The 26,828-nt window shown below is 38.8% G+C and overlaps 1 protein-coding gene across 1 annotated transcript; it reads right to left on the reverse strand.

The window, feature by feature from the left end:
- Positions 1–26,054, reverse strand: VAPA (VAMP associated protein A). Its single transcript, XM_053942727.1, has 6 exons — positions 25,801–26,054; positions 9,062–9,214; positions 6,373–6,476; positions 4,357–4,437; positions 1,773–1,949; positions 1–825 (listed from the first exon to the last, which is right to left on the reverse strand). The coding sequence occupies exons 1-6, from the start codon at positions 25,874–25,876 to the stop codon at positions 667–669; spliced, it is 750 nt and encodes a 249-aa protein (XP_053798702.1). The 5' UTR covers positions 25,877–26,054; the 3' UTR covers positions 1–666.
- Positions 26,055–26,828: the final 774 nt, after the last annotated feature.

Below are 26,828 nucleotides of genomic sequence, written 5' to 3' on the forward strand. Positions count from 1 at the left end.
ATCTGTTAACAATTTTATTTCTTTTGTCATGTTAAATATTATGGGACAGGACTGTTAAGGATGAAGAACTCTCAACAATGCCTCACAAAGAATAAGAAAGAAATTCTGAATTCTGCCATGATATTAGCAAAGTAAGGTAAGGAGAAAATTTACACAGTAAGAGGCACCATTTCCCCCAGAATACCTCTTGTCATATTCCTGAATGAGTGGGATTAGCAATCTAATAAATCATTTGTCAAGAGGTAACAGCAACAGATAAAATTTTAAAGGATTATTAAAATAACATTTACAAGACTCTGAACAATTTTCGAATTCTTATTAAAACCACAGAAAGAAAGAACAATTCTTTATTTATGAATTTTCATAAAGGACTGACTGTGCAACTCATACCTGCTATTGATGACTGAATGTACAATTTTGTCCAGCAGCTGAACAGTTTGTCTTTTCAGATTGTTTTCTAACCGTGTGAGATCATTAAAGGCAAAGCCTGTTATGATGCTGTACACAAGAATGGCCACTTGGGCCATACTACCCATGATGTGGTAGGTAAACAAACCTTTTTCTGGCCAAGAGAAAACAAAAAAACAAACAAACAAAAAAAAAAAACAAAAACAAAAAAAAAAAAAAAGAAGCTGCAGTTTTGCATGCTTCTCTCACTCATTCTTTCTACAAGATGAACTTCCCTAGAAAGAATCCAATGAAAATGGCTGCAATTACAACAAGAAGTGAAGGAAGAGAATTAGAGCCATTATCTCTGAGGGCCAAAGCTGTGGGTGATCCAGATTTATCCGAGTGCGCTACCTTTCTGAGCCTCAAGCCTTCATCCTGAGAGGAAGAAAAAACACAAATGGAAAAAGCCATAAATACATCACTAGAATAGTAAAAACTGAACTCAAAAGGCCATATTTACTGGTGAATATTTAAATGAAGTTTAAAAAAAACCCTCAACACATACAACATTACACCACACCAAAATCCAAAATATGAGGATAGAAAATCATATTTTAAATAAGGACCATAAATCACTAGTCCCTCTGCTTAAAAAAATATACCAAAAATCTGGCTAGGCCCAATGAAGCACTTTGCTCTTACTCAATATGTGTCAAAATTAAATAGCAGTAATTCCTTATTGTTAAGGAGAAACATCTGTTTTGTTTAGTGTCAATGCCATCAGAATAACTGGTGTGGAGATATCATATTATTTCAAAGTTCTTTAAAAGACTACCATGGCCAATGAAATTGCCAGAAGTGTTCCAAAAGCAAACATATAGAAAAGACACAAAGACATGTATTGACTCATTACCAGTCACTGAAATGAGACTTTTATATAAATGTACAAGAAAGTAGTATTTGCTTACCTCCTCTGGCCAAACAATTGCTCTTGTTCACTAGCTGTTTGTAATACAAAATGTTACTGCTCTAGATCTCACTCACTATTAATGAAAAATAAAGTACTTTTACAAAGCTACTAATTCAGTAGCTTCAACTTAGACTTAAAGTAACTAAGATCAGCATAAACAGGACCACTTCATTTAAGAAAAAAATTATACAGCTTCAATGTCTCATCCATGACAATCATGAAGTCTCAATCACTGACAAGTTCAAAATATACATTATATACAAGATGGTAAAGTCATATTATGAATCAATCTTGACATTCTAACAGCTTTATCTACTTGCTGGAGTATACATCTTTTGGCCTAATTACAAACCAGACCTTTCAATCAAGAAGAGTGAAGCCACTTCAGTATAAACGTGGATGCAGAACTTACTCTCAGATGCCGATTTTCATCTGTCAGCTTCATAATCTCTGCCTGAAGTCTTTTGCACTCCTCCACGAGCTTCCTTGTTTCAGTATCATTAAGTGAAACACTATGTGGTTTTGGCATCGGTCCATCCTGCTTAGATGTGTTCAGGACTGGGGCAGATTTGCTTGCATCTATATCATTCTACAAACACCAAGAATAAATTGAGAATTTACTTATGTAGAGAAAAATCATCCTCAGCTTAAAAGTGAAACAATGAAGCTACAAATATAGTTCAGTGAGGTTTATATTTACAGTAAGCTGAACAATGAAGCTACTAATATAGTTCAATGAGGTTTATATTTACAGTAAGCTGAACAGACACAGTGACAGTTCAATTCTGATTAGCTCAAGTATTAAAAAAGCAAAAGATTGCACTGTTTACCTGATACTACACTCTACTGAGACACAACTTAATAATTTAGCTGCTTAACACTGACCCAGGAGGCATCCAAAAGAGGGCATAAAATACACCAAAGAGCATTTAAACTTGGGGGTGGGGGGTGTGGAAATAAAACCAAGAATGTAATCCTGCAATAGTAAGAAACAAAAGAAAGTAAAATCAGAACAGGTCATGTCACAAACTCCTATGAAGTATGTGTGACACAAATGTTTTACTTATAATAACTTTTAGTGAAGGAAAATAAAGTCTGACAGCATCTGAAATGCACATTACTAATATTGAAGAGTCACAAAAAAGCTGTGAAAAAAACAAAAGTAACAATCTAATTCCCACAGCTCTGCTCAAAAATCACACAACCATAGAATAGTTTGGGTGGGAAGGAACCTCAAGGATGATCTAGTTCTAACCCCTCCTCACACCACCCCCCCACCCCCCCCCCCCGCCCCCAGGCAGGGACAATTTTCACCAGATCAGATTGCTCAAAGCCTGATCCAACACAGCCTTGAACACCTTCAGGGATGGGATAGCCACAATTTATCTGGGTAATCTGTTCCAGTACCTCACTACCTCCTGAGTGAATAATTTCCTCCAAACATCTAATCCAAATCTTTCCTCTTTTAGTTGAAAATCATTCATTCCCCCTTGTGCTATCAGTATCTGCCTGTGTTAAAAATTGTTGCAATGAGGTGTCCATGGGGCCTTCTCCAGGCTGAACAACACCAGTTCTCTTTGCCTGTCTTCACAGGAGAGGTGCTCCAGCCCCCTGAGCATGTTCATGGCCCTCCTCTGGACTTGCTCCAGCAGGTCCACATGCTTCTTATGCTGGGGAACCCAGAGGTGGACTCAGGACTTCAAATGGGGGTCTCACAAGGGCAGAGTAGAGGGAGGGAGAATCTCTTCCCTTGACCTGTTTGCCACATTTCTTGTGGTGCAGTCTCAGATGCAGTTGGCTTTCTGGGCTGTGAGTACACACTGTAGATTCATGTCCAGCTTTTCAACCACGAGAACCCCCAAGACCTGGCAAGTCTGACTGCCAGTGAAGACTGAGGCAAAGAAGTCAGCGAGTACCTCAGCCTTCTCCATATTTGCTGTCACCAGATCTCCTTTCTTGTTTATCGGGGGGTTCACTTTCCTTGTCCTTTCTTTTCTAACATACTCCATGCTTACAGAGTCCCTTCTTGTTACTCTTCACATCCCTTGCCACAACCCATTTAATCTGTGCCTTAGTTTTCCTGATCCCATCCCTACACATCCCCAAACCACACCCCTGTACTTCCCAAGTCACATGTCTCAGCTTTCACTGGCTGTGCATTGCCTTCTTACTCCTCAATGCAAGGAGCAGATCCTTACTGAGCCATGCCATTTTCCAGCCTGCCTTCCTTGATTTCTTACACATGAGGATGGAGAGCTCTTGCACTCTAAGAAAAATGGCCTTAAAGAGTTTCGGGGCCTAAAGCTCCTTAAGAGTGGCTGAAAAGAGCTGACTTTTTAATTAAAGAGTAAATCCTCTGTCCCTAGGGACAGTTTCTTAGGAGGAAGTACAAAAGGAGGTAGTTTTGTATAACCCATTACATTTCTCTCACTACATTACACACTTAATAAAATTAAAGCCAGAAAGTACATAACTAAGTGCCTTGATAAGAAATGCTCAATCTTTACATTTTTACTGTTTAATACACATTTACAAAGCTTACACCTTCATCTCATAATTATCCTTTACCAAAAAGAAAAAGAAAAAACAATAAACCAACCCCAAAAAACCCAGACCACAAAGCAATCCCTACATCCCCTTCCCCCCAAGATTAAACTGAGATTGCATCTGAAAACTATAAAGTATAAAAATAACAAAAATATATAGTTTTTTGGCACTGTTCTCCATTGGTGGAGTTTTTTAAGATGTGGTTGGACAGAGCGCTCCCTTTCGGACAAGATCTTGGACCAGATGGTATTTCAAGGTCCCTTTAAACTTGGGCTGTTCCATGATTCTATGAATCCTTAAGAAGTTATATACTGAACACCCCTCCTGTCTAATTTAGTACAGATTCCATTGACTCATTTAGTAATTAAACCAAGTAAGTGTAAAAAAACCCTAAGATTTCTGTGAGATTCTACCAGTCAGTGTATGACAGTTTCTTATTCCTTACTTACCAGTTTATCATTTTCATTGGGCATTTCAAACACACATCTCAATTTGGAGTCCATTAACTCATCAGGTTTCGCTTCTTTCCACTAAGAAAACAATTAATACAGTTATTTAACATGCTGGACTCATGCAAACATCTCAACAGTTCATGAGCTTGCTCTTAGCACTGACCTCCTATACAGCTGAATACGATGCTTACCCTCCCTGTAATTTTCAGACTGGCTTATGAACAATGCTTTTTGTTCACACTCACTGCTGTGAAGTAACAAAAGCTAGAGATGGTTATTCAAGTCTGGAAATGAAAAAGAGTAAACTGAATGCAAGGATGGATCCATCACAGCTTTGTATGAAACAGGGAGGTGACAATACAGTGGTTTCTTAACATACAACAAGAAACAAGTAGCATCTGAGTCAGTCTGAGAAGAAAGTTCTAGCCCTATTATGCCTCAGCAAATGTATCCCATCTTGGAAGCACTTGTATCCCATCTTGTATCCCATCTTGGAAGCACTGATTTTAAACAAAAGATTGAAAGGCACCTTTTAGTGACTCTACATGTGTTCTACAGTAAATTTCTTTAGTTCTTCAAAATTTAGACTTTTACCCCCTTTCTCCTTTTACTGCATATCATGTGACAATTTGGGCCTAGAGAATTTTTCAAAGCTGTTTATAAAAAACATTTAAATTTTAATGGTTCTCAGTATATTTAAGTAACTTAAACTATGCTGGAATCTCTCTACTCAACTGACAATTAACTTTCAAAGCATATACTTCATGTAGTTGCCTTAAATTCTTAGGGTTAGAGACAGGTCTGAAGTCTGCAGCAATTTTTCTAAGAGGTCCTCCTGTTACCTCATAGGTGTTACAGATTGAAACATTCAGGTTTTTCATAACATGCTTCCTATTTTTTTCCCCAGCAGTATTAGTTATATAGTAACTTTTAACTACAATTAGCAATTTTCTGCAAGATCTGTTTCTCAGTATTGTATACCTGAACTCACTGAGAAAGCAGTTATTTGAAAGGTATTTCTGAAGTTGGTTTTTATATCCTCAACAAATAGGCATACTTAATTTACCAAACATAACCAAAAGCTACTAGAGCATATGAAGAAAAATAAACCAGTTCAAAAAGGCAGACAGATGTTAAGATTCATGTCTCCAAAGCTTCATAAAATCTAGAAGGTTTTCCACTGTTTCCAGTGAAGAGTGATGCCACAGTAGTCTTTCCCTTCATATAAGGGGACAGAGCCCAAAAGGTCTCTTGGATTTCAGCAATTTATAAAATCTCATCTTTATCCTTTGTTTCCCCTCTCCTTCTCTGCCTTGAGTGAACATCAAATGTACTTGTGTGAACCCAGGCATTACTTAAAAGAGTTCAGAGTTAGAAGCATGTGCAACACTGACCTCCTCCTTAGGACATACTTATGTGAGTCCACATACACCCTAAAAGGCACATTCTGACAACTGAGGGCTTCATTCCCATTGCTGCCAGCCAGTAAAATCAGAATCAGGCACCTTACATCTGAACTAACAAGCACAAACCTACATATCTTCTTTCTGGATCTTGCATCAGACCAACCCAGCCTAAGAAATAAAGCTACAACATGTTCTATTAAAACAGAAAATAAATCTATCATTTTTCGTACCAAATGAACCCATTTACATACAGCTTCAGGCTTGTTGTTTGAGTATACTCTTGATTCCTTCAAATTCAATCTGTTTATCCCTTTTAAATTAGCTGCATATAAAGGTATAATATGCCCATATTTTAACACTGAACTGACCTTACCTTAGACTCACTCCTATTTCCTTTCAGTAACCTCTGTGTTAATCACTACAGGCAAGTTCTTGGAATTGACCTTGTATTTCATATTAAAAACTCTGAATCACATTTGATGTCACACTTGTTCAGAGAGAACCCAATTCTTCTTCAAAAAGGAATTGCAAAAACGTGAGTCATTTATAGTTAAGCCAAATTTTTAAGGAAAAAATACATCAGCCATTTTATTCTAATTTTACTTACCACTGCCTCCATATCTGTAATATTTGGTGGTGCATAGGTTGTTTGTACCATAAACTTGTGTTTACTCTTCTCATTTGGGTCATAGTCAAAAGGCTGCAGCATTACTGTTCCAAAGGAAAAAATAAAACTGTGATTCTTCAGCTTATCACTACAGTAAGCATGTACATACTTCAATCACTTTAGGTTTAGTCCTCATTGAACAGACACTGAAAGTTAAAATGCAAAGGCAGTGCATACACTGCAGAAAAAGGGACTGAGAGGTCAAAGTCTGGTATGGCTGACATGATTATTTCTGTAATTACTATAGGAAAACACATTTCATATACAAATACAAACAAACATCCTATAAAATACACCAAAAAATTACATCTAAATATGTGTATGTGGGAGCAGACTTGCAACTTGATCTACCAGAGGATATGGACTCAGTGAAATGGAGAGATAAATTATTTTGCAGTATACACACACCTATCTTCCACAGAATGGGAATTTCAGTTCAGTATATCTTTATACAAAATTAAGAGAAGCAGAGGCAGTTTCAGAAAAATATAAGAAAAAAATCTATATTTGTACCTATTTTATAGCAATGAGAAAGCTATGGCAGAAATACTGATATAGCTAGAAAAATGCAAAAGCAGAGGGAAAAACATTAAGAAGTAACAGTAACAAGCTGTGAAGGAAGAGTAACATGGTATATTATGAAAAAAACCCAACAACAAGCAATTGCTGTTAACAAGTTAACAGCAAACAATACATGACAGGATAATAAATAGTAAATTTAGGGTATCAGTGTAGAGAAAAACAGCTCTTACAGAATTTGTATTTTTGGAAAAAAAAATGAAAAAACATGGTTGAAGAAGGTTACTTAGTGATTCACAGTTGAAAAGTAATAAATGATTAAAAAATGTCAGTGAACTTCCTTAAAATGACTGTCAAATCACATTTCCAACAATGAATTTAAAAACTGGCTTGGCTCTGAATCACCATGATGCATTAAACAGGCTGAAGACAGCTAACACTACCACAACATTCAGTTTTGAACATAAGAGATTCAGCCCACAGTATCCTATAGTTATTTCTCTCTGCATAACAATATGAGAGAAATCTATTTTTAATTATATGAAAGATGACTCAGCACTGAAAACATTCAGCTGAGAGACTGATGAGATAAAGTGGGTCACTAGAAAAATAATCTGTGCACTTATCTTAGCAAATGACCCAGAAGAAATTATATGCCTAAAAACAAAAATATGAAGCTGACACTGTGGGGAAGAGAACTTAGTTCTGAAAAGCACTGTGGAATCACAGTAACCAAACAATGGCACTTGAAAACATCTTGAGGTCACTGTAGCTGAATAACTGCATGAGAATCCAATAATACAGAAATAGGCACATCAAAGACTTCCTGCCATCCCAACTGAAGACTCAAGCAGTGTGACATGTTTCCCTTTATTGGCAATCCTGAAGCCACAGTATTGTTTACAGCTCCAGTACTGGCTCATTTAAAAAACCAAAATATTTAAAGCTTTAAAAAGATGATTTATAACTATGAAAACACACACGATGTAATCCCTCAATTTATTCAATTCCCTGAAGAGAAATGCCAGCAAGATCTTGATTGTGATATTGAACTACCCAGTGGAAAAATCCCAGACACCAGGTCAAACACACAGATAAGGCAAAATGGCTTTAAGTTGTAGCTGAAGATGGAAATAAATAAGTTTTTGACTATTTGAATCTTAAATCAATTCTCAGTAAAATAATCTTTCATCCCCAAGTCAGTGAATAAGTACCACAAGTCCAGATGCTGGACTGCCCATGGTAAGCAATAATGAAGTTTTAAAGGGCCCCATTCTACAGATCATATTAGATTAGAAAATTCCTACAAGGAAAGTTACTCTAAGGTTTTAATCAATCATAAACTTCTCTTGTGTTCTTCTTTGCATTATTTAAACATATCACCCGAAGATAGTTCTCCAGCTTCTTTTAAACTTCCCAAAGGGCATAAGAATGTGGATCTGAAAAGCTCTGAGGATTGCTCCTTTATTTCCCTTTTGCTTTGCTACAGAGGTCTCCACGGGTTCTAAAATAATCAGTTTTCTAGAGCTGGGAGATCTAGGAGTTCACACCTATATTGCCTGTGACATCTACAACCTGAATTCCCCTTATTCTAGAGATTCTACCACAAAATGGTCAGGAGAATGACCTACAAAAATCATTTACCAAATCTGCAGACTAGTATCTAGTCTTGCCATTTTCTTGAGAAAAACAACTAGATACAATTGTACACTAATTTTTTCTTAAATGCAATGAACTATGAAATGTTACGCTTTAAGCACATCAGAGCAGCCAAGAAATGCTCTACTTCAGGATACAAACATGAATATAGTAGTCTGAGGCAAAGGTACTCTTAATGTCACTGCCCATTTTCAACTTGCTTTTCCTCCTTTTAGAGAGCCACAAATAAATGTGACAAAGGCAAGTATTTCTACATGGAGGACTTTTTCATGTATCATTGCAGCTGGACATCAAGTTGCCATCACACTAATGAGGGGAATCCTTTTTATTTAAAAATAAAAAGGTTTTCAAAAGCTGACATACTTCAAACAATCTTTAGGATCAAGCATTAGGGAACTGTATCAAAGGCCTTAAAAAAGCTTAACCTAAAACTGTGTATATTTGTTTTTACCTGAAACAATTACAGATGATCCTGGGTCAATAATTCCACTGTTTGGCCTCACGCAGTATCGACGTGGTGCTGTGGTCTTCACTTTGAAGCATACTTTTCTATCTGATGGATTTCGTAGTTTAAGATTTGTAGTTACCACATCTGTAAAGGGACCTGAAAAAAAGGTTGGTCTTTTTAAAATATACATGCATCTCTGGAGATGAAATCTGTTTATACAGTACAAGTAATTCTTAAAATACATCTTGTTGCCAACAAACTGCTAAAAGCAGGTTAAATCATACACCTGTTAGGCACATACCCTGTGTTACATGCAAAGAGTGCTCTATCACTTTAATTATAACAATATACATTACAGCAATCAAGAACTCTTAAATATTATAACAGACTCAAGCTGCTGGCACAAGTGGTTCATATATGTATATGCTATTCCTACTAAATCATTCTTAATATTTGAAATACCTAGAAAGTACTGGTCACATGCAAAAGTAAATTTTGCTGAATTGTTCTTCAGGAATAGAAGTAATACATTCTTTGGAACTCTTTCAATTGTTTAAAGAAAGAAAACACTGAGACTAAAACATAGTCAGCGCTCTTGAGATTTCAACTTCTGTTGGCTTCTGACCTACAGAGTTAACAGAACAAGGTATCAATCTCCTCTTTTAAATACAAAATAAACAAGAGAGATGATACTCTGTTTATGCATGTACTCTAACTGATCCACAGAAAAGCAATAGTTGCTATTGTAGTTGAAGTTGCTATGTTTATGTATTCAATGCAGTGTACACTCTAAAATATATTTATGTTAAACCTTCAGAATAGGAATTCTTTCCAAGTCTGGACAAGAGGCATAATTCTAATATCAAGCTGCAAAAGCACATGTTCCAGCAGAGATTACCTTCATGCAATGCCACAGCACAAAAAATAAGGTTCACAGCATTCTGAGCAGTGTTCATCTCCCTTATGTTTGTGTCATCTGAAAGCAAGCCTGCAAGGGCTCTAGAAAATTGTATTTCATATGAACATGAAATTTATTAAAGAATATTCCATGTGTACATTAAGAACCTTCTTTATAGTTCTTTAAAACTACACATTAAATAACTACAAAATAATTTTTAGCAGTATTGAAAACACAACAACTTTTCCATTAAAAAATTACAATGAAAGCAAACTTCAGATTAAACTGGATGAAAAATATAAGTGATACAAACAAGTGGTAAGGTACAACAAAACCACTAATTGCATGAGACATAGGAAGTCAATTCAAAAAAGTCTGAACACCTTATTCCATAGAGGTGTCTTGCACTTCTCTGAAGGAAAAAGCTCTGGCTGCTATCAAACACATTACTACACTAGAGGGCTCACTATTTGACTGATGCCTTTATTTCTATAACTCGTTCCAAGTACTTGATTTTGAGAGAGCGTTAAACAGTCCTAACACAAAACACCAAGATACAAATACAAAAATACTAAAAACAGAATCACTGAGAACCAGAACACTGAGATGCAGATGAAGATACATGTGAGCTAGGTTTTACATTCAGTGAGGTTCTCTTGACAAAATAGGAACTCATATTATTCTTCTGAAACTTCACTTCTGATCTGACTTTATATGGTGGATGAAGTAAGTAATCCTCTCAATCCAGGCATATTTGACACAGCCCCCAAGAATTACAAAATTACTTGAAAGTTTCTTGCTACTTATCTTTTTGCTGGTTTTTGCATGATCCAGTTGTCTTTACCTATAGAGGGAGATCCAAAAAAACCCCTCCCATCATCCATACCACAAACTGAACTAAAACCAGGCAGCTCTTCTCATTCTAAGACTGGTGATACACTCATAACACACCAAACGTGTATTTTTTTCAAGCTATACATACATTTTTGAGGAAGTTATTCTGGGAGTTTTACTAACAACCACCTAAGCTATTAGTCATCTAATAACCACGGCTTTTGCAGTGCCCAGAGGCAAACAGCACCTCGGATCTGGCTTTCAAAGTTGAGGGTTACTTTTTTTTTTCTAATTGCAGCAACCTGATGAGGTCTGCTTCTCAATCTTCTCAACTACTTTTACTAAGGACATTCTGCACAAAGGAAAAAAAATGACAGCGTTCAGAGGTTCATTTTGAAAAGCACAGCCATCAAGAAAAGGAGCTATACTATTCAAAACCATCTTGTTTCAAGACAAAGCAACAGTGAATTTATAAACTGATGATAAACTGATTCTTAAACTAAAATAAAAGATGTTCTGTTTCTTTTGAGACATGAAAGGTCTCCTCATGTCTGCCTTTTTAAAGTGTGCAATAATGAGATAGGATTCAATATATTCTTCAATTACTCTGCTATTAACTGTCAGTTTCAACACCTCAGATAATTAAAAGAAATCTGCTTTTCTTTCCCAGGTACATGAATGCAGTGACCGCCTTTGCATTTCCTGGATACTTCACAAAAAAAAAGCTTTTAGCTTGGGGACATTTCTAAGAATCAGACATTTCTTTCAGAGGTGAGTGAAATATTTTTCAAGGTCTAGAGGATACTTATGACAGCTTTACCTTTCACCTGCTTTCTAAAAGCTTTAAAGAAAATAGCTGTATAAAGCCTCTCAAGACTTGCAACCATCAGATTTAATAAATAGGTGGTAACAAATTGGTGCACAAAAGGAAGAGATGACTGAATTTCACTGTTCCTGCAGAACCCAGCTGCTTGGTAGTTTAGTGGCAAACCAACAGCATGGATCTGAGCAGGGACAGACAGGAACAGACAGAAGGATAGTAAATCAGGAAAAAAAATCTAGTACCTTTCAGAGGAGCCACATGATCTAAGTTAGCACGACATACCCTTCAAAAAAGAAGCTGCAACACCTGAAGAAGATTCTAGAGTTCACTATTACACAAACATAAGCACCACTACCTTTGCAAGAGTAGGGAAACGAAGTACAAGCTGGCATAACAGCCTAAGTGCAAAAACCTAAACTACAGCTGTTCTTGAGGAAAAATGTGGGGCACAGGCAGAAGAACCAGGAAGGAGAAATGTTTGGATCATACTACACAGACTGCATGTACACAAGGAAAAGAACTGGCCAAGATGGATATAAACATGCCAGTCATGCATCAAAAGGGACAAATGCACACCCACTTCATCTCAGTGAATATTCAGCTACACCAGGGCAACATTATAATCTCAAAAATAGCATCTCACCAGCTGCTTGCATGACACTCAGGTCCAAGCAGATTTTTATTTAAGCATTTAAATCTCACAAAGGCTTATGTCTAACTGTACACACAGAAGCTGTGGTAATTCAACTAATAAAATCCTCAGGCTATATACCAATGTAACATGATGTCTAATAACAAGAGGTCACTGCTTTATAAACCTGTAATCTCAATCCAATAACCTCTGGAAGTCAAGAGTTACTTCAAAGGGGACAGTGAGTTCAACAACTCTCTTAGTAGTGTAAATTCAAGAGACCAATTACAGCATCTTCCTGGAATAAAGGTTGTGAATGTGCCTGTTTGCTCCAACTGGTTTTGAATGAAGCAGTGACAATCCACGCCGCAAGTTTTCCTGTCACTTTGACTTACAAAGGCCTTAGAAAAGGACAGACACCTGCCTAATCACACTCAGAAATACCAGACGTCTCAAAAAACCTTATGTGTTCAGTTTCTATTTCAGCTATCTTGCAGTGCAGTCACCACACAACATTAATGCTGGGGTTGCCTCTGGCAACTACACCAACTAGTGGGCAGGAAAAAATGCCATGAATTCTGCAGAGCCAGTTTCTACAGCTGAAACAGTGCCAAGTTTGCCAGCTTGCCACAAGCTTGCCAGCTATGCTGCAGTAAAACCAAAATATATGTATTACTGGATAGGTAGGACCCATACAGAGATCTTTTTCATCAATGGTGTCATTTCCATTTCAGATTCAGGTCTCCTTCACTGTCCCAGCTTCAAAATCCATTTTTCTACCATCTGAGATGGTTAAACATCAGGGAAAAAATGATGATGTGAACACGTCTTCCTAGTGTGGGAAGGAAAAGCTTAGATAAACCTCCACCGGCTTGGTACCCCTGGGAAAGGTGAGAGAAGGGGGCAGGTTTGGTCAGCAAGAAGCTCCATTCAAAGTTAGTAAGGCTGTCATAACGTACACAAAAAGCCTGTCTTAAAATACCACCGCTACATAAAATTGGATAAGAAGAAATTATAATTGTATTAAATGACACAAAATCTTTGATAATTAGAAGGCAGATCACTTGTAGAGTTGCAAAAAATGTGCATGCATTATTTAACAAAATCAACAGCATTTTATTAAACCGCTTAAGTGTTCAGCTTATCACCGGCTTTAATTTAAGACAATTAACTGCAGCTGTTGCAAAAGCCAATATCTAAGCCAACTCTGCCAGAAAACATTCTAGTTCATGCATTGAGTTAAAGTTTATTTAAGCTGTAAATTGACACAGCAAAGTGATACATTCAGCCATATCTAAAAACAATAAGAGTAAGTACACATTAAAAAAGTACACAGACTGGCAAAAGGAATCCAAACTCCTTAAAATGTGTTATAGTATTAACTTCAAAAATATGGGGATTATATGCTTTAAGTGGGATGCTGTTTTCTAGAAGCTGCTGCATCAACTTTGAATTTCCAAGAGCACTGGAAACATACAGAACACTTCAATGCACCTTAACTAAAACAAATTCAGGGTAGTTTTCTTTTGATGCACAATACAGTTAGGTTGGGTAGACAAAGTAAACTCAATTACTGCATTTGACAGTTTGAGCCCTAATAAATGAGAAATGAGCTCTAGTCAGCAGAATAAGAACTAATAGTGATATAAGAAACCAAGCAAGACAGATTTTGAGACCAAGTAAACTGACTTTTTGGATAGACCTGAGAGGAACAGAGTAAGATCTCCAGCAACTCATTCTGCCAGAATCAAATGTAACAAAACTAAAGAAAGAGTAATTTAAATTAAGAAAGCTCCATGTAATCTATATTTGTATGATGGTATATGGAATTTTTAAATTAGGCCAAAACAGAATTGTTTTTCTTTCCAGTCATTTGATATAGCAATCACAGAATGGTTGTGGCTGGAAGGGACCTCTAGAGGTTATCTGGCCCAAATTCCCTGCTCAAGCAGGGATATCAGGAGCCAGCCGCCCAGCACCATGACCAGAAAGCTTCTGAATACATGCAAGATAGACTCCAGCCTCCCTGGACAACGTGTGCCACTACTTCGTCACCCTCAGAATAAAAATGTGTTTTCTCACGTTCAGAGGGAAGCTCCTGTGTTCCAAGGTGCGCCCAATGCCTCTGGTCTGCCCATGGGCACCCATCTCCACTTCATCTTCCCTTCAGGTATTTTATACATCAGTAAGACTCTCCCAAGCCTTCAGTTCTCCAGCCTGGAGTAGCCACAGCTCTCTCAGACTTTCCTCACAAGAGAGATGCTCCAGTTCATCATCTTCCTGGCCCTTCCCTGGACTCTCTCCATGGTGTCAATGTCTCTCCTGCACTGGGGAGCCCAGAGCTGGACCCAGCACTCCAGCTGTGGCCTCACCAGTGCTGAGCAGAGGGGGAGGATCACCTCCCTCAACCTGCTGCAACATTCCTCCTAATGCAGCCTGGGACACCACTGGCCTTCTTTGTAGCAAGGGCACATTGCTGGCTCATGATCAGCTTGGTGGCCATCAGGACGCCCAGAGCCATTTCTGCAAAGCTGCTTTCCCAGCTGGTCAGATCCCAACCTGCACTGCTGCTTGGATGGTTGTTCCTCCCCAGCTGCAGGACTTTGCACTTTTTGTTGAACTTCACAAGGTTCCTGTCAGCTTGTCTATCCACCTGCCAGGTCTCTCAGCACTCCTGTGTGCATTCCACCAGAGTCCTTGGACTTAACTTACTATGTCTAGCTTACTTAAGTATTCCTTGAACAGATCATCTTCCAGTACCAGAGGTACTGAAGGAAAGACGTCTAAAAATGAGAAATACTCGTGTTCTGTAGCAAGTCAAAACTACCTTGACTATTAGATAAGAAAATCAATCTTAAAATATACACAAAGCACTTTATTGCTCAAAATCGAATTTGTAGCTCTTTCTGAAAAAAGCATTGCTGACACAAAAGAGAGTAGAATTTGTTTATTTCCATAAATCCATTTTAAGAAAATAATATTCAGACCTCTATGAAAAAATCTGAAGAGAATATATAACATGGATTGCCACCAAACATAAATAACTCCTTCCTCATGAAATACCATAACCATGACCATTCAAATACCTTCTCCAACTGGAAGAAAAATCCCAACTCTAACAAATCACCTACATTAAAATTATTCATGGTCTATGAAGCATAATAACTTAGGTTTCATGGATTAATACTTAAACATGAATATGAATGATCAGGAATAATCAGTGGATGAAGGTGAGAGATTAATTATACCTACAAATAACCAAGGTTCTCAGGAAGATATTAATATATTAGAACAGCATTACAGAATCTTTCACTTCTTATTCTACCCTGGCACTTGAGAAACAGTTATGTTTTATCATCAACCTGCATGTAAAATATAGAATGCAAAAGAAGCTTTATAAGAAAGCTGACACACCTCAGTGTCCACAATTCCTGAGGGCTGATTCTAGGCTACCACTGTTTACAAGGAGTAACATCAAATTTTATCTGAGCTCCCCACAATGACATGCTGTCAGCATTCATGCTGCTGATGTGTCTATCATAGATTTTTCTTTCTAAAAAATGCTGAGACAATACCCATTTTTTAATCCTAAAATAGCTCATCTTCCTCTGTCAAAGGGGCAGAGTCTGCATATGGCTACACAGCTTATTAGAAGTGCTTGTGCAGATGCTGACACGCAGGCTTTACTGGGGGCTGGTGTAAGAGAAATGGGAGCTGAAACCTTTTGCCTGCCATTCTGACAGAGAAGACAAAAATACAACATAGTGACATTTCAAAGCAGACAAAACATTTCCTTACATGTTTTTTCTGGATCAAAACTTCTTATTCACCCCAGCTTGTGACTGAAATGTTGTTAGTAGCCAAGAAACCATAATAAAAGTGCAATAAGCATCTATCTCAAGGGTAAAGTACAACCACAGATCATTACCAGGAATTCTGATCAAGAGAGCATTGTTTTCTTTATATATTAGATAAAACTCAGACTAAATGTAGACTGTCCTGTATTTAATGTTAAATATAGGCAATGGTTTCTTTAGTCTTAACAACAACAAAACACCAGTAGTTTTAAGATGATATAACATGGAATAACTTCATCCAAAGATATTATTGCTGGTATTTAGCTTAAGCTTTAAAATCTAGCAGTCTAGGCCCAAGTCAGTCATATATGTTTATTCTTGATATTTTTCCTATTGAAAGAGTGCCATTACTAAAGGACAATCTGGTTACTAACATCAAAGGGATGCTTGTACCTTAAACTAAACCTCCACAATATCTTGAATTTCTTACTCGCAATTTAGCTTTACTTGATTACATTGTTATTCTTGCCAGAGACATATTAAGAGCATACTAAAATTGGTAGCTCTTAATTCTACTGGGATAAAGTCTTCAGGATCTAATCATAAAGTATTATTCATACCAAAGCACTGCTGAAGTAACAAGAACAGTAAAAATATTTCAATGGTGCTTAACTCGAACATTTAAACCATCAAATTATCCCCCCAAAGTCCTGAAACAACTAACATATACATGCAATCTTTCAATACAGATTTAGTTCAGTAAGGGTTATGTTATAAACCCTTTCTGCTGGAGCAACTATTCTCTTTGCTTGCATAAGGCAGGATAATTAATGAGTTTAATATTTACAGAGTTTCTTAGATTTCCAGAATATTAGCATATTTGATCAACAGAACTAAATAAACAAGTAACTTTTCCTTTTCCCTTTTAAACTTGCTTTGAATTTAACCTGCTATAGCTTACCAATGATTTCAGTGATGCTGAAAATCCCAGATGTGCTGCTTAACATGTTAAAATATCCAGCAGCTTAAAATCCATATGCATCATCATGCAAGAAATCTCCCACTGGATACACCTAACTGATCTGCATTGCAACATACAAGATACCCTTCAAACACTATAGCAGTAATCAAAACGCTTGTAATCATCTCAGATGACAGCTGTAGTGGCACATGGAAAATCAGTCTTCCCACAGAAGACCTGATCAAAAGCTCTTGCCTTGCACTTTTCCCGATGTGCTCCAAGAACTGGGTATCACAGGCCAGACACAAACCTCGAACAGACCACCAAAGCTCTTGCAGTTTTCACTGGTTTCCTAGCAAGCAGTATCCCAATAGTGTAACAAAGTAACTTTGAAAAGCAATCAAAGTCACAAGTCTCCCAGCATGGACAATAGCCCAGAAAGTTATTTTAAAAACAAACAAACAAACAAACAAACAAACCTTTTTAGCTGTTGGATTGCTACATGGTATCCAACCTCAGCTCATAACACAGAGCCTGGTCAAAACAGACTTGTATATCAGATATTAAAATCTCCTATAGACGGGTCTAGCTGACACTGGACTGCCTCCCAAACACACCAACAGATCACTGCAGTTTCAGGGTGACTTTTCAGTCTCTGGAAACACAGGCCACAGGTCTCCATTTCCCAAGCCACTGAAAGCCAAATACAATCATTTCCTACAGTCACTTGGGTAAACAAACACCTCCTTCAAACAGAAGTTGCATTTAGTCGATCTTGTTGATCAGGCAGGACCACAAATTCCACTTCCTCATCAACTTCACATCCCAGTACTGAGCTGAGCTAATGCAACCACACTTCTCAGGACCAGTCAGGTCACTGCTACAGTTCCAGCCTGAGCCATTACACAGAACATGCCTGGTAGATGGCTAGTGGACATTCAAATTAAAAAACCAAACAGTTTTTACTTTCAATGGGTCTACTGTGTTAAATAGTCTTATTAGCACCATCGTGTTAAACATGATAACATGTTAAATTAACATCATATCCTTATGGACTAGAAATTCTAGGTTTATTTCACACATGGAGCAGTTAGTCCTACGTACATAATTTTTAAATTCATGGATATCCCTTTTTACAAAGGAAAAAATTTAAACATATCTCAGTCAACCTATTCTAATATCTTGGAATGTTACACAACATACCTGCTCTAGCTTAAGTACATAATTGTGTACCATTAATGTCCTACCAAACTATCAAGAACATTGCAAACTCATGACCTAGGAGCTTTCTGAAGTCCCCATGAAACTAATAATTTTGTAAAATGGTATCTGATGAATTTAAAACTATTTTTGCCCACATAATTTTTAGAAGGTTGGTTCAGACTGACATGATTCAGATTCAGATTCAGCTAAGTTTCTAATGATCTAAATACATTCATAGCCACTTGAAGCAAATTCATTTTTCCACCAAGTCTATCCTTTAGACTAGGTAGATTTTCTTTTCCCCAGTGCTTACCTTGCTGATGTATTTATAGATAGCAATCAGATCCCCTTTCAGTCTTCATTTTGCTAAGATTAACAAGCTAAAGCTATTCTACTTCTACTTCACTTGTGTTAATAAATTTGTCTTTGCATCATTCCCATTTGGGTTCATTTTATCTGACTAAGTGTTGCCAGGGATGCATTCAGATGAAGCTTCATCAAAGCAAAAAACCTTGACATTAATACCTTCCTCACTACAAAATTACAGTCCTGTATTTGCCCCATTTCATGACTTGTCACATTCACAATAAACCCATGATTAAGTACTAGTCGCTAGTTTTACTTCTTTTTCATCACTTCTAAGAAAATGTTTTATTATTAGCACACATCCTAATTTTTTTTGCATTCATCACATCTCTTAACCTTGCATTACCAATGAGCTGTACCAGCATACTCCCACCCATACCAAGGTCATTAATGAAAAATGGATCAGACTTTCCTCAAAAATATATCAAAATGTATTGAAGACAAGGAGTTAGTGACAGCCAACATGGTTTTATCATGGTCAAATCAGGCCTGACTAATCTAGCGGCCTTCTATGATGGACATCAATGGACAAGGGAAGAGCTACACGTGTCACCTTCCTGGACATCTGTACAGCCTTTAATATGGTCCCCCCAACATTATTACCCCTAAATTAGAGAGATATGGGTTTGATGCATGGACTGTTAGATGGACATGGAATTGTCTGGGTGGTTTGTCCAAAGAGTTCCAGTCAATGCTGGAATGTTCAAGTGAAAACCAGCAACAAGTGGTATCCATATCCCCCAGGGATGCATACTGGGACCAGTATTACTCAGTGTCTTCATCAATGACACTGACAGTGGAAGTAACATCACCCTTGGCAAGTCTGCACCAAGTGACACCAAGGGAGTGACGCAGTGGATTCACTGGAGGGATGGGATGCCATCCACTGGGACCTTAACAGGAGTGAAAGGTGGCCCCATGGCAATCTCATGAGGGTCAGCAAGGCCACGTGCAAGGTCCTACACATGGGTCAGGGCAATCCCCAGTATCACAGACAGAGAAGGTCTCAGATCAGACTGCCACATTCTACCTGGGACACTGCATTTCATTCCATGTTCCATCTACTTCAATGTCTTCATCCTTTCCTCTAAGGCTTTGCTTATTATTGAGGCCAGACCAATTCAAGCACTGAAGTGTCAGAAAAAGATTTTAATCCAAGTATGACCACATTTTGAGAAACAAAGGGGAGAAAAGTTCTGACTTGACTATCTTTTTAAATTTCATGCAAACACTTTATTTTCTTCCTCTTCCATGTTTAATTAAACACATGAAGTCCTACAGCAGGATATTCAGCAAACTATCTTAATTCACAAGACCTTGCTCATATAGGAATGAACTGAAAATATCTGTTTTCCTTTATATAACCATCTAATTCTAAATACATTCAAATACTAAAATGAAATAAGACATCTACATTGCTAAATAATTTAAAATGCCAGGAAATAACATTATACAATCCAAAACAACACTAAAAGCCAAGAGAAGCTAGAAGCCAAGATAACCACACCCCAAGTAAAGTCTTACCACCTTAAGAAAAACAAAGTTAGTAAAATTCTAACTTGTATTTATGCATTTTTATTTTCAAAAATACCACATCACAAATTATCTTAGTAAAGTCATTTTGATGATTTTTTTCTTTCAAAAGAAATTGGCTTATATTCATTTATCAGGATCATCTGACACCACAAGCCTTGTAAACTGACAACTTCCAAACTGGAAAGTGTAATACTTACCTAGTTAGTCAGTTATCTAGTTATCTAGTTAGTCAGTTACTTTTAATACAGTAAGTTCTCTTCAGAAACCTTTTTTTATTTGAATTCATGGCTTATAAGGGAAGCATGCAAAACCCTTTAGTGACTGATAGTCACAGAGATCTGGTTAACAAAAATCTCCCAAGGACAAAGAAAGCAAAACATTCACAAGCCATGGTCAGGCCAAAACAGGAACAATTTATACTTCCACAATGGACAGTTGGTGCACTAAATATTCACATCTATTTACTGATGCAATAAAACAGCTCCTCTCAATCCTCTCAAACTTTCTACTTTTTAACCTGGCCTTGAACAACAATACACTGTTCATGCATAATACAGAATGTCTTCATAATATTAATAAAAATGTCTTGTGGTGATATAGAACACCTGCTTATGCTATCAACAAGCAGCATGAATAAGCACTTTATAGTAATTACAATGCAAAGGTGAAGCTTTTATACCAATCATTGGTACACACTAGGAGGACAAGATGTGAGGTTTGGATAATATTTCACTGTTTAGTGAAACAGCAATATTAAGCAAAAGAGAGCCCTATAATTTTCAGGTAAAGGACAAAGCTTCTAAATCTTCACTGCTGTATACCTCTATCACCACAGGAAAATATTCCATTACTGAATCTTAAAACAAATGACAAACTAGTTCTGCCAAAATATAATCTAACACTATAACACACCTGACTTCACAGATCAATATAACTCCCTTTTTACAAGGCAGTTTTAAATGCAGTTTAGCACAGTGGTAGAGACGATTGTGTAACATAATACCACCTAATAAGCAACACCAGGTAAAAAACATTATCTTTCTTTTTCTTCCTCAACACATTCCCACAAATCATCCTGTGCTTCGATTTTCATTAATACATATAATGTAAAGAAATTAAAATACTAACAAATACTAAATTTGAGCCATGAAACAATGGATAGAAGTATACATACAGGAAGAGCAAACAATGCCAAGAATCACTCTTGTATTTAAAAGGAAAAAAAAGTCAGACTACATGTTGAATATTGAGTCATTTTATTGCCATTATGAAATTCTCAGCCAGTAAAAATATTAACTTAAATGGAACAATTTCAAAGTATCAGAAAGTCACAACTACATTAGTAATCACTTACAATCAGTTTTTCCCCCTCTACACTCCCACTCTTTAGTTTCAAAAATGTTCCTGAATGAAGATAGCAGAAAATTGACATCCCAATCACCTTTTTTTTCTAACCTGTCTTAGAAAATTGGGACATCACAAATTTACTGGTACTTTGAGGAGAGTGAAAACAGGCATAAAATTTGACATAATCAAGATACGCAGAAGTAAGACAGTAAGATCACATTTGAGGACTTCAAACTCTGCCTACACCAAAAGGCATCCTAGGCCAATTCTGGCAACAGACCTTGAGGGCAGGGGATGCATTTAACGTTGAGCTATTTTTGCCTTTAAATTCCACCTTCTCGATTTGCAGCAACACATATCCCGTGGCTTTCAGTGTTACCAATAGCAGTGTAGTGATTACAAAATCATCTACAGCAATACTTTTGTATTATTTAAAAGGTTGTCGAAATCTGCATTTCAGAATAAGCTGCAATACTTGAATGAAGTGCTCTCTACCTCCCATGAAAAGTCATTTGAACATACAGCAGCTGATAGCTGATTTTATACACTGACAATTCCAGACTATGATGCAGATCAACAATCAGAAATTAAACATTCTCTGTCACACTGATCTCTCCCAGTAACTCAACCCATCAAAAAGAAAATTAACTGCACACAGACACATTCCAAATTTTATTTTAGTCTGCTAAAGGAAAAGAGTAGCTCATTATTTTGAGATGTTTACAAAGGTAACATAACTGGACTTCACACACTTGTACGCAAGAACTTCAATAAAGGATATCAATTCAGAATATGCAGGCATTTTTATAATTTTGCATTGCTAGTCAGACACCTCTGAATCACATGAAATTCATATTCTGAACACTGTGTACTAATCTTCCAAAGCTCATCAAATCAACTAGTGTTGATTTTCAATTAGGTGTTGCAGAAGCATGTCTTATGACTGATTTAAACATTTGGAGAAGGCTTTAATTTTTTTTTTTTTTTTAAAAACCGACCATAATCCAAGACCAACTTAAATCCATGTTACTTAAAATTGTAAAGCTGGCTTCTTTGGCTTAAGGAAGAATGAGTTTCCATAAAAGTGCTACAAATTTTTGAACTTAAAACTTCAAATATTGCTATTAAACTACACGACTGCTTACAAAGAAAAAAAAATTAAAAACTAAAATTAAATTATTCACAGGGCACCAACTCCAGATTCCCATAATCTTCACTGAACTAGAGCTACCAACAATGATTACATTTATGAGTCACATGAAGAAGACACCAGTAAGAAGATGTACCACCTTCTGAATGGGTTGCTTTTAAGTGTCTTGTGTTTCAATTCTTCCTATCCAGTCCTAAGTAAACTCCAACAACATCAGATTTGGTAAGCTAAACAAAACACATTAGAATACAAAAGAAAGCCAACCTGCAGGAGCAACATGGCTGAAGAACCTAGGTACAAGACCAGAATTTTGCCACGAGGCAAATTCTCAGCGCTCCATACCGAGTGTCTGAAAGTGCTATTACATAGTTTATCAACTGCCTCTTGGTTTCATCACTTTTAAGTACAATTTTTCCCTTTGTCACATTTGCACAACACTATGAAAAGTACTTATTTGTTTTGTGGGTTTTCTTAAGATATTCTTGATAGTTTCAGAATCCAAAGAAACCCACCTACCAAAGGGGGACAGAGGGAATTAACCATGACCCAAACACTATTAATGACTGAAATTTATAGGACTCCAAGCGCTATCAAAACAGGATTGCAATCTTGGACACCAAGGGAACTATGTAATATGTTAGCTACCACAGGACATGTCCTTAGAACTCCTCTTGAATCATGCTGAATAAAATTCAAGGATAAATGTATTACAGACCTTACTTTTGCTGACAGAGTAAATTAGGTTATATTAATAGAAAAAGTAGTTTCATCAGGTAATAATGAATTTAAAACCTTGTTAACAACTCCTAATGATAAGTACTACGTATCTTTTAATAAAATAGTTGTTTGTAAAGGGGCACACTATCACATTTTACTGTTACCCTAAAGGTCAGCAAATCCATTTTAACTTCCTGAGGCAAGAAAACCAACCAAATTATTTGTTCAATTCAAATGTTTAAACTTAAACTGGATCTCTGTTACATATGCATCGACGATACTAATAATAATAAAATGGATGATTGTACCAGTAAAATAACTTTGAATAATCTGCTGCACTGAAAAAATGTAGTGCTTTATTCTTTTAAGAAAGTTTAGTGCTTTTACTACACTATGCTATACTTATTCTGAGTCATATATTCTCTTTCTTACTGACCAATTACTTTTTAAAAGGTGACACTCAGAATTCACTACTGCCAATACTGCATAACTGGGTTCGTTTGTGGCACACAAACCTTTTTAAACACCTCTAAGTAATAAGCAGTCAAAAAATATTTCTTGAGAGTGCACTCAATGCTCTCTCAATTGATAGCACTTTCTATAGTATATTACTACAATAGTACAGTAATAGAGTGCTGCAGTCTCATTATGCTTCATATTTTGTTTTTGCTTAGTCTGCTCTACAGAAATTTTCCTAATATGTGCATTAGCCTGAAACAAAAGTTTATGCCTAAAGAATACACATTTCATGCTCTAAGTGCATAAACACACAGCACAATAAAGATCACTGACTGACAACAGCTTCAGACAGATAGAATTTCTAATCTAGTATTTATTCTATCAACACACTGTTTCATATCACATTAATATGGTGTAGTTCCAGCTCAAAGACATCTCAACATTTGGAGGCTACAAATCAGACACAGTATTTTTTTTTAATTTGAAAAAAAAAATTAACATAATGCATTTTCCCCCAACCTGTTCTTGCATCAACCTGTTCTGACCACAGCATACTGAAATTTGAGTGCAGACTGGCAGCATTTTAACACCCAAAAACCCAAGTGAAAATGACAAGTTCCTGCAACGGTTCTGACTCTGTGTAAGGAAGTGCAATTTAAAAAAAATTTAAATTAAAGCTATCGAGAAATTAATATGCATAATTAGACAGATATGTTTTAATTGATTTGACGCATCGATAAAACAAGTATCGTTTGCTAATTTATCTAAATGATAGGCCAGAGCAAAGCTATTTTGGGGGAATACAGTGTTCTTTTCTAATACAAACATTCATTTGTTCTAGTTGTCCATAGAAGATTTTTACAACATCATAAATTCCACTTTGTCCTCTAAAACAATGAAAAATGAGCATACTAAAAGTGGAAAATAGAAGAATGTACAGGATTAGGCACCTACGTGTGCTAACACCAGTCACAACACTTTAAAATATAAGTTCACATAATATTAACTACTTTTTTTTAAAAAAAAAAACCTAATACTGATGATTCCAAATCTGAAAGGTTCTGAGATATTTCTCAATGCCCCTTACAAGTATAAGATATCATCACAAGAACTACATGTTCTGACACACTTTTCTTCATGCCCTTGCTTTTCAACGATCACTCATTTCTGGCAGAGCCTTCTCTTTCACAACTGTCTAATTCATGAGGGGAGAAAACCACAGACACACAGGATACCAGCACTAGCTGGGACCTATTTTGACAGCAGCACGTCAGCAGTCACAGCCATGCGGTCGGCACGCAACACACAGCACACACAAAACTTCCGAAAGGCACGCATTCCGTTTCCCTCATTCCCAGGAAAGAGGCGAGCTCCCTGTTTACGTTCCGACAGCCTGCCTGAGACACGACAGCTTTGGGAAAAGGGCGGGGAGCCCTTTTTGGGGCTGGGATGCACCGGGGCGAGGGCCCGGGTGCCGGGCACTGATGGTGCAGAGCCGCACCAGCTCCGCGCGGACCCCGGGGCCCCACCACGCCTGAGGGGAGAAGTGGGACAAGGCCAGACGTTAGGGCAGCCTCGTGAAGCTCGGAACCCCGAAAGGCTTCCACCGCCCGCTCCAGGGCCTCTCCTGCCCGCTGCTGCCAGAGGGAGCCCGCCCCGCCAGCGACCGGAGAGCGACACCCACGTCCCCGGGCGCCGCTGCTCCGGGGCCGGGCCTACGAGCGCAGCGGTGACACGGCGGGGCGGGCGGGGGCAGGGGCAGGGGCAGGGAGGGGGCGGCCGATCCCACCCGGCACCGCGGATCCCCGCGGGATCCCAAGATGGCGGCGGCCGATCCCGCTCGCCGGCTCGGCGGCGCCCCCCATCCCCCGGCGGGCGGGCAGCGCCCGGCACCGCGGCCCGCCCGCGGGAGGCAGCGGGGAACGCGGCGCCCGGAGGCGGCCCGGCGCCCAGGCGGAACGGGACACCACGCCGCTGCTGCCCCTCTCCCCTCCGCCGCGCCGGGTTCCCCCCTCCTCACCTTTGAATTTGAGGTCGGTGGGCGGATCGAGCACTAGGATCTGCTCGTGCTTCGCCAGAGCCCCAGCGGCCGCCATCTCGCTCGCTCGCTCCGGCGGGAGGAGGGGCAGGGGGGAGGGCGGAGGAGGCGGAGGAGAAGGAGGAGGGGCGGAGGGGGCCGGCGGTGCCGCCGCTCCCTCACGGCGGGCGGGCGGTGTCTCGGCGCGGCTCTGCGGGTTCCGCCGGCGGGGCGCGGGCCGAGGGCGGGCACTGCCGCTGCTGCTGCGCGCCCCCGAGCGCGGCCCCGCGCCCTCCCCGCCCCGGCAGCACCGCCCCCTGCGCGGGCACGACGGCGGCGGCGCGCTCCCCCCCCGGGCCTTCCTTGTGCGCATGCGCCCCGGTGCCGCGGGGTCGTCCGACACGCACTGACACCGGGACACGGAGGGACGTGGAAACACACGGACGTACACACACCCACACACCCTTCCCTCCCACTGTGGCGGCTAGAGCGAGTCAGAGTCCCAGAATCAGTCGGGTTGGAAAAGAGCTCCGAGATCATCGGGTCCAAGCTGTGACTGGACAGCACCCTGTAAGGCAGAGCACGGCACTCAGTGCCACGTCCAGCCTTTCTTTAAACACCTCCAGGGACTGTGACTCCACCACCTCCCTAGGTATCACATTCCAATACCTAATCACTCTTTCTGGGAAGAAATTAGTCCTAATGTCCAACCTAAACCTCTCCTGGTGGAAGCTGACAGTTTTGTACTGTCATTCTATTACTAATTGCCTGGGACGCCGACCCCCACCTGGCCAAAACCTCCCGTCAGGCAGTTGTAGAGGGAGACATGGACCCCCCTGAGCCACCTCTTTTCCAGGCTAAACACCCTCAGCTCCCTCGGCCTCTCCTCACAGGACATGTGCTCCTGACCCTTCACCAGCATCGTTGCTTTTATCTGGACACACTCCAGCACCTGAATGTCCTTCCTGAATTGAGTGGCCCAGAATTGGACACAGTTCTCAAGTGCAGTCTCACCAATGCTATATATAGGG

This window comes from Vidua chalybeata, chromosome 1 (assembly GCF_026979565.1).
Source record: "Vidua chalybeata isolate OUT-0048 chromosome 1, bVidCha1 merged haplotype, whole genome shotgun sequence".
Classification (NCBI taxonomy): domain Eukaryota; kingdom Metazoa; phylum Chordata; class Aves; order Passeriformes; family Viduidae; genus Vidua; species Vidua chalybeata.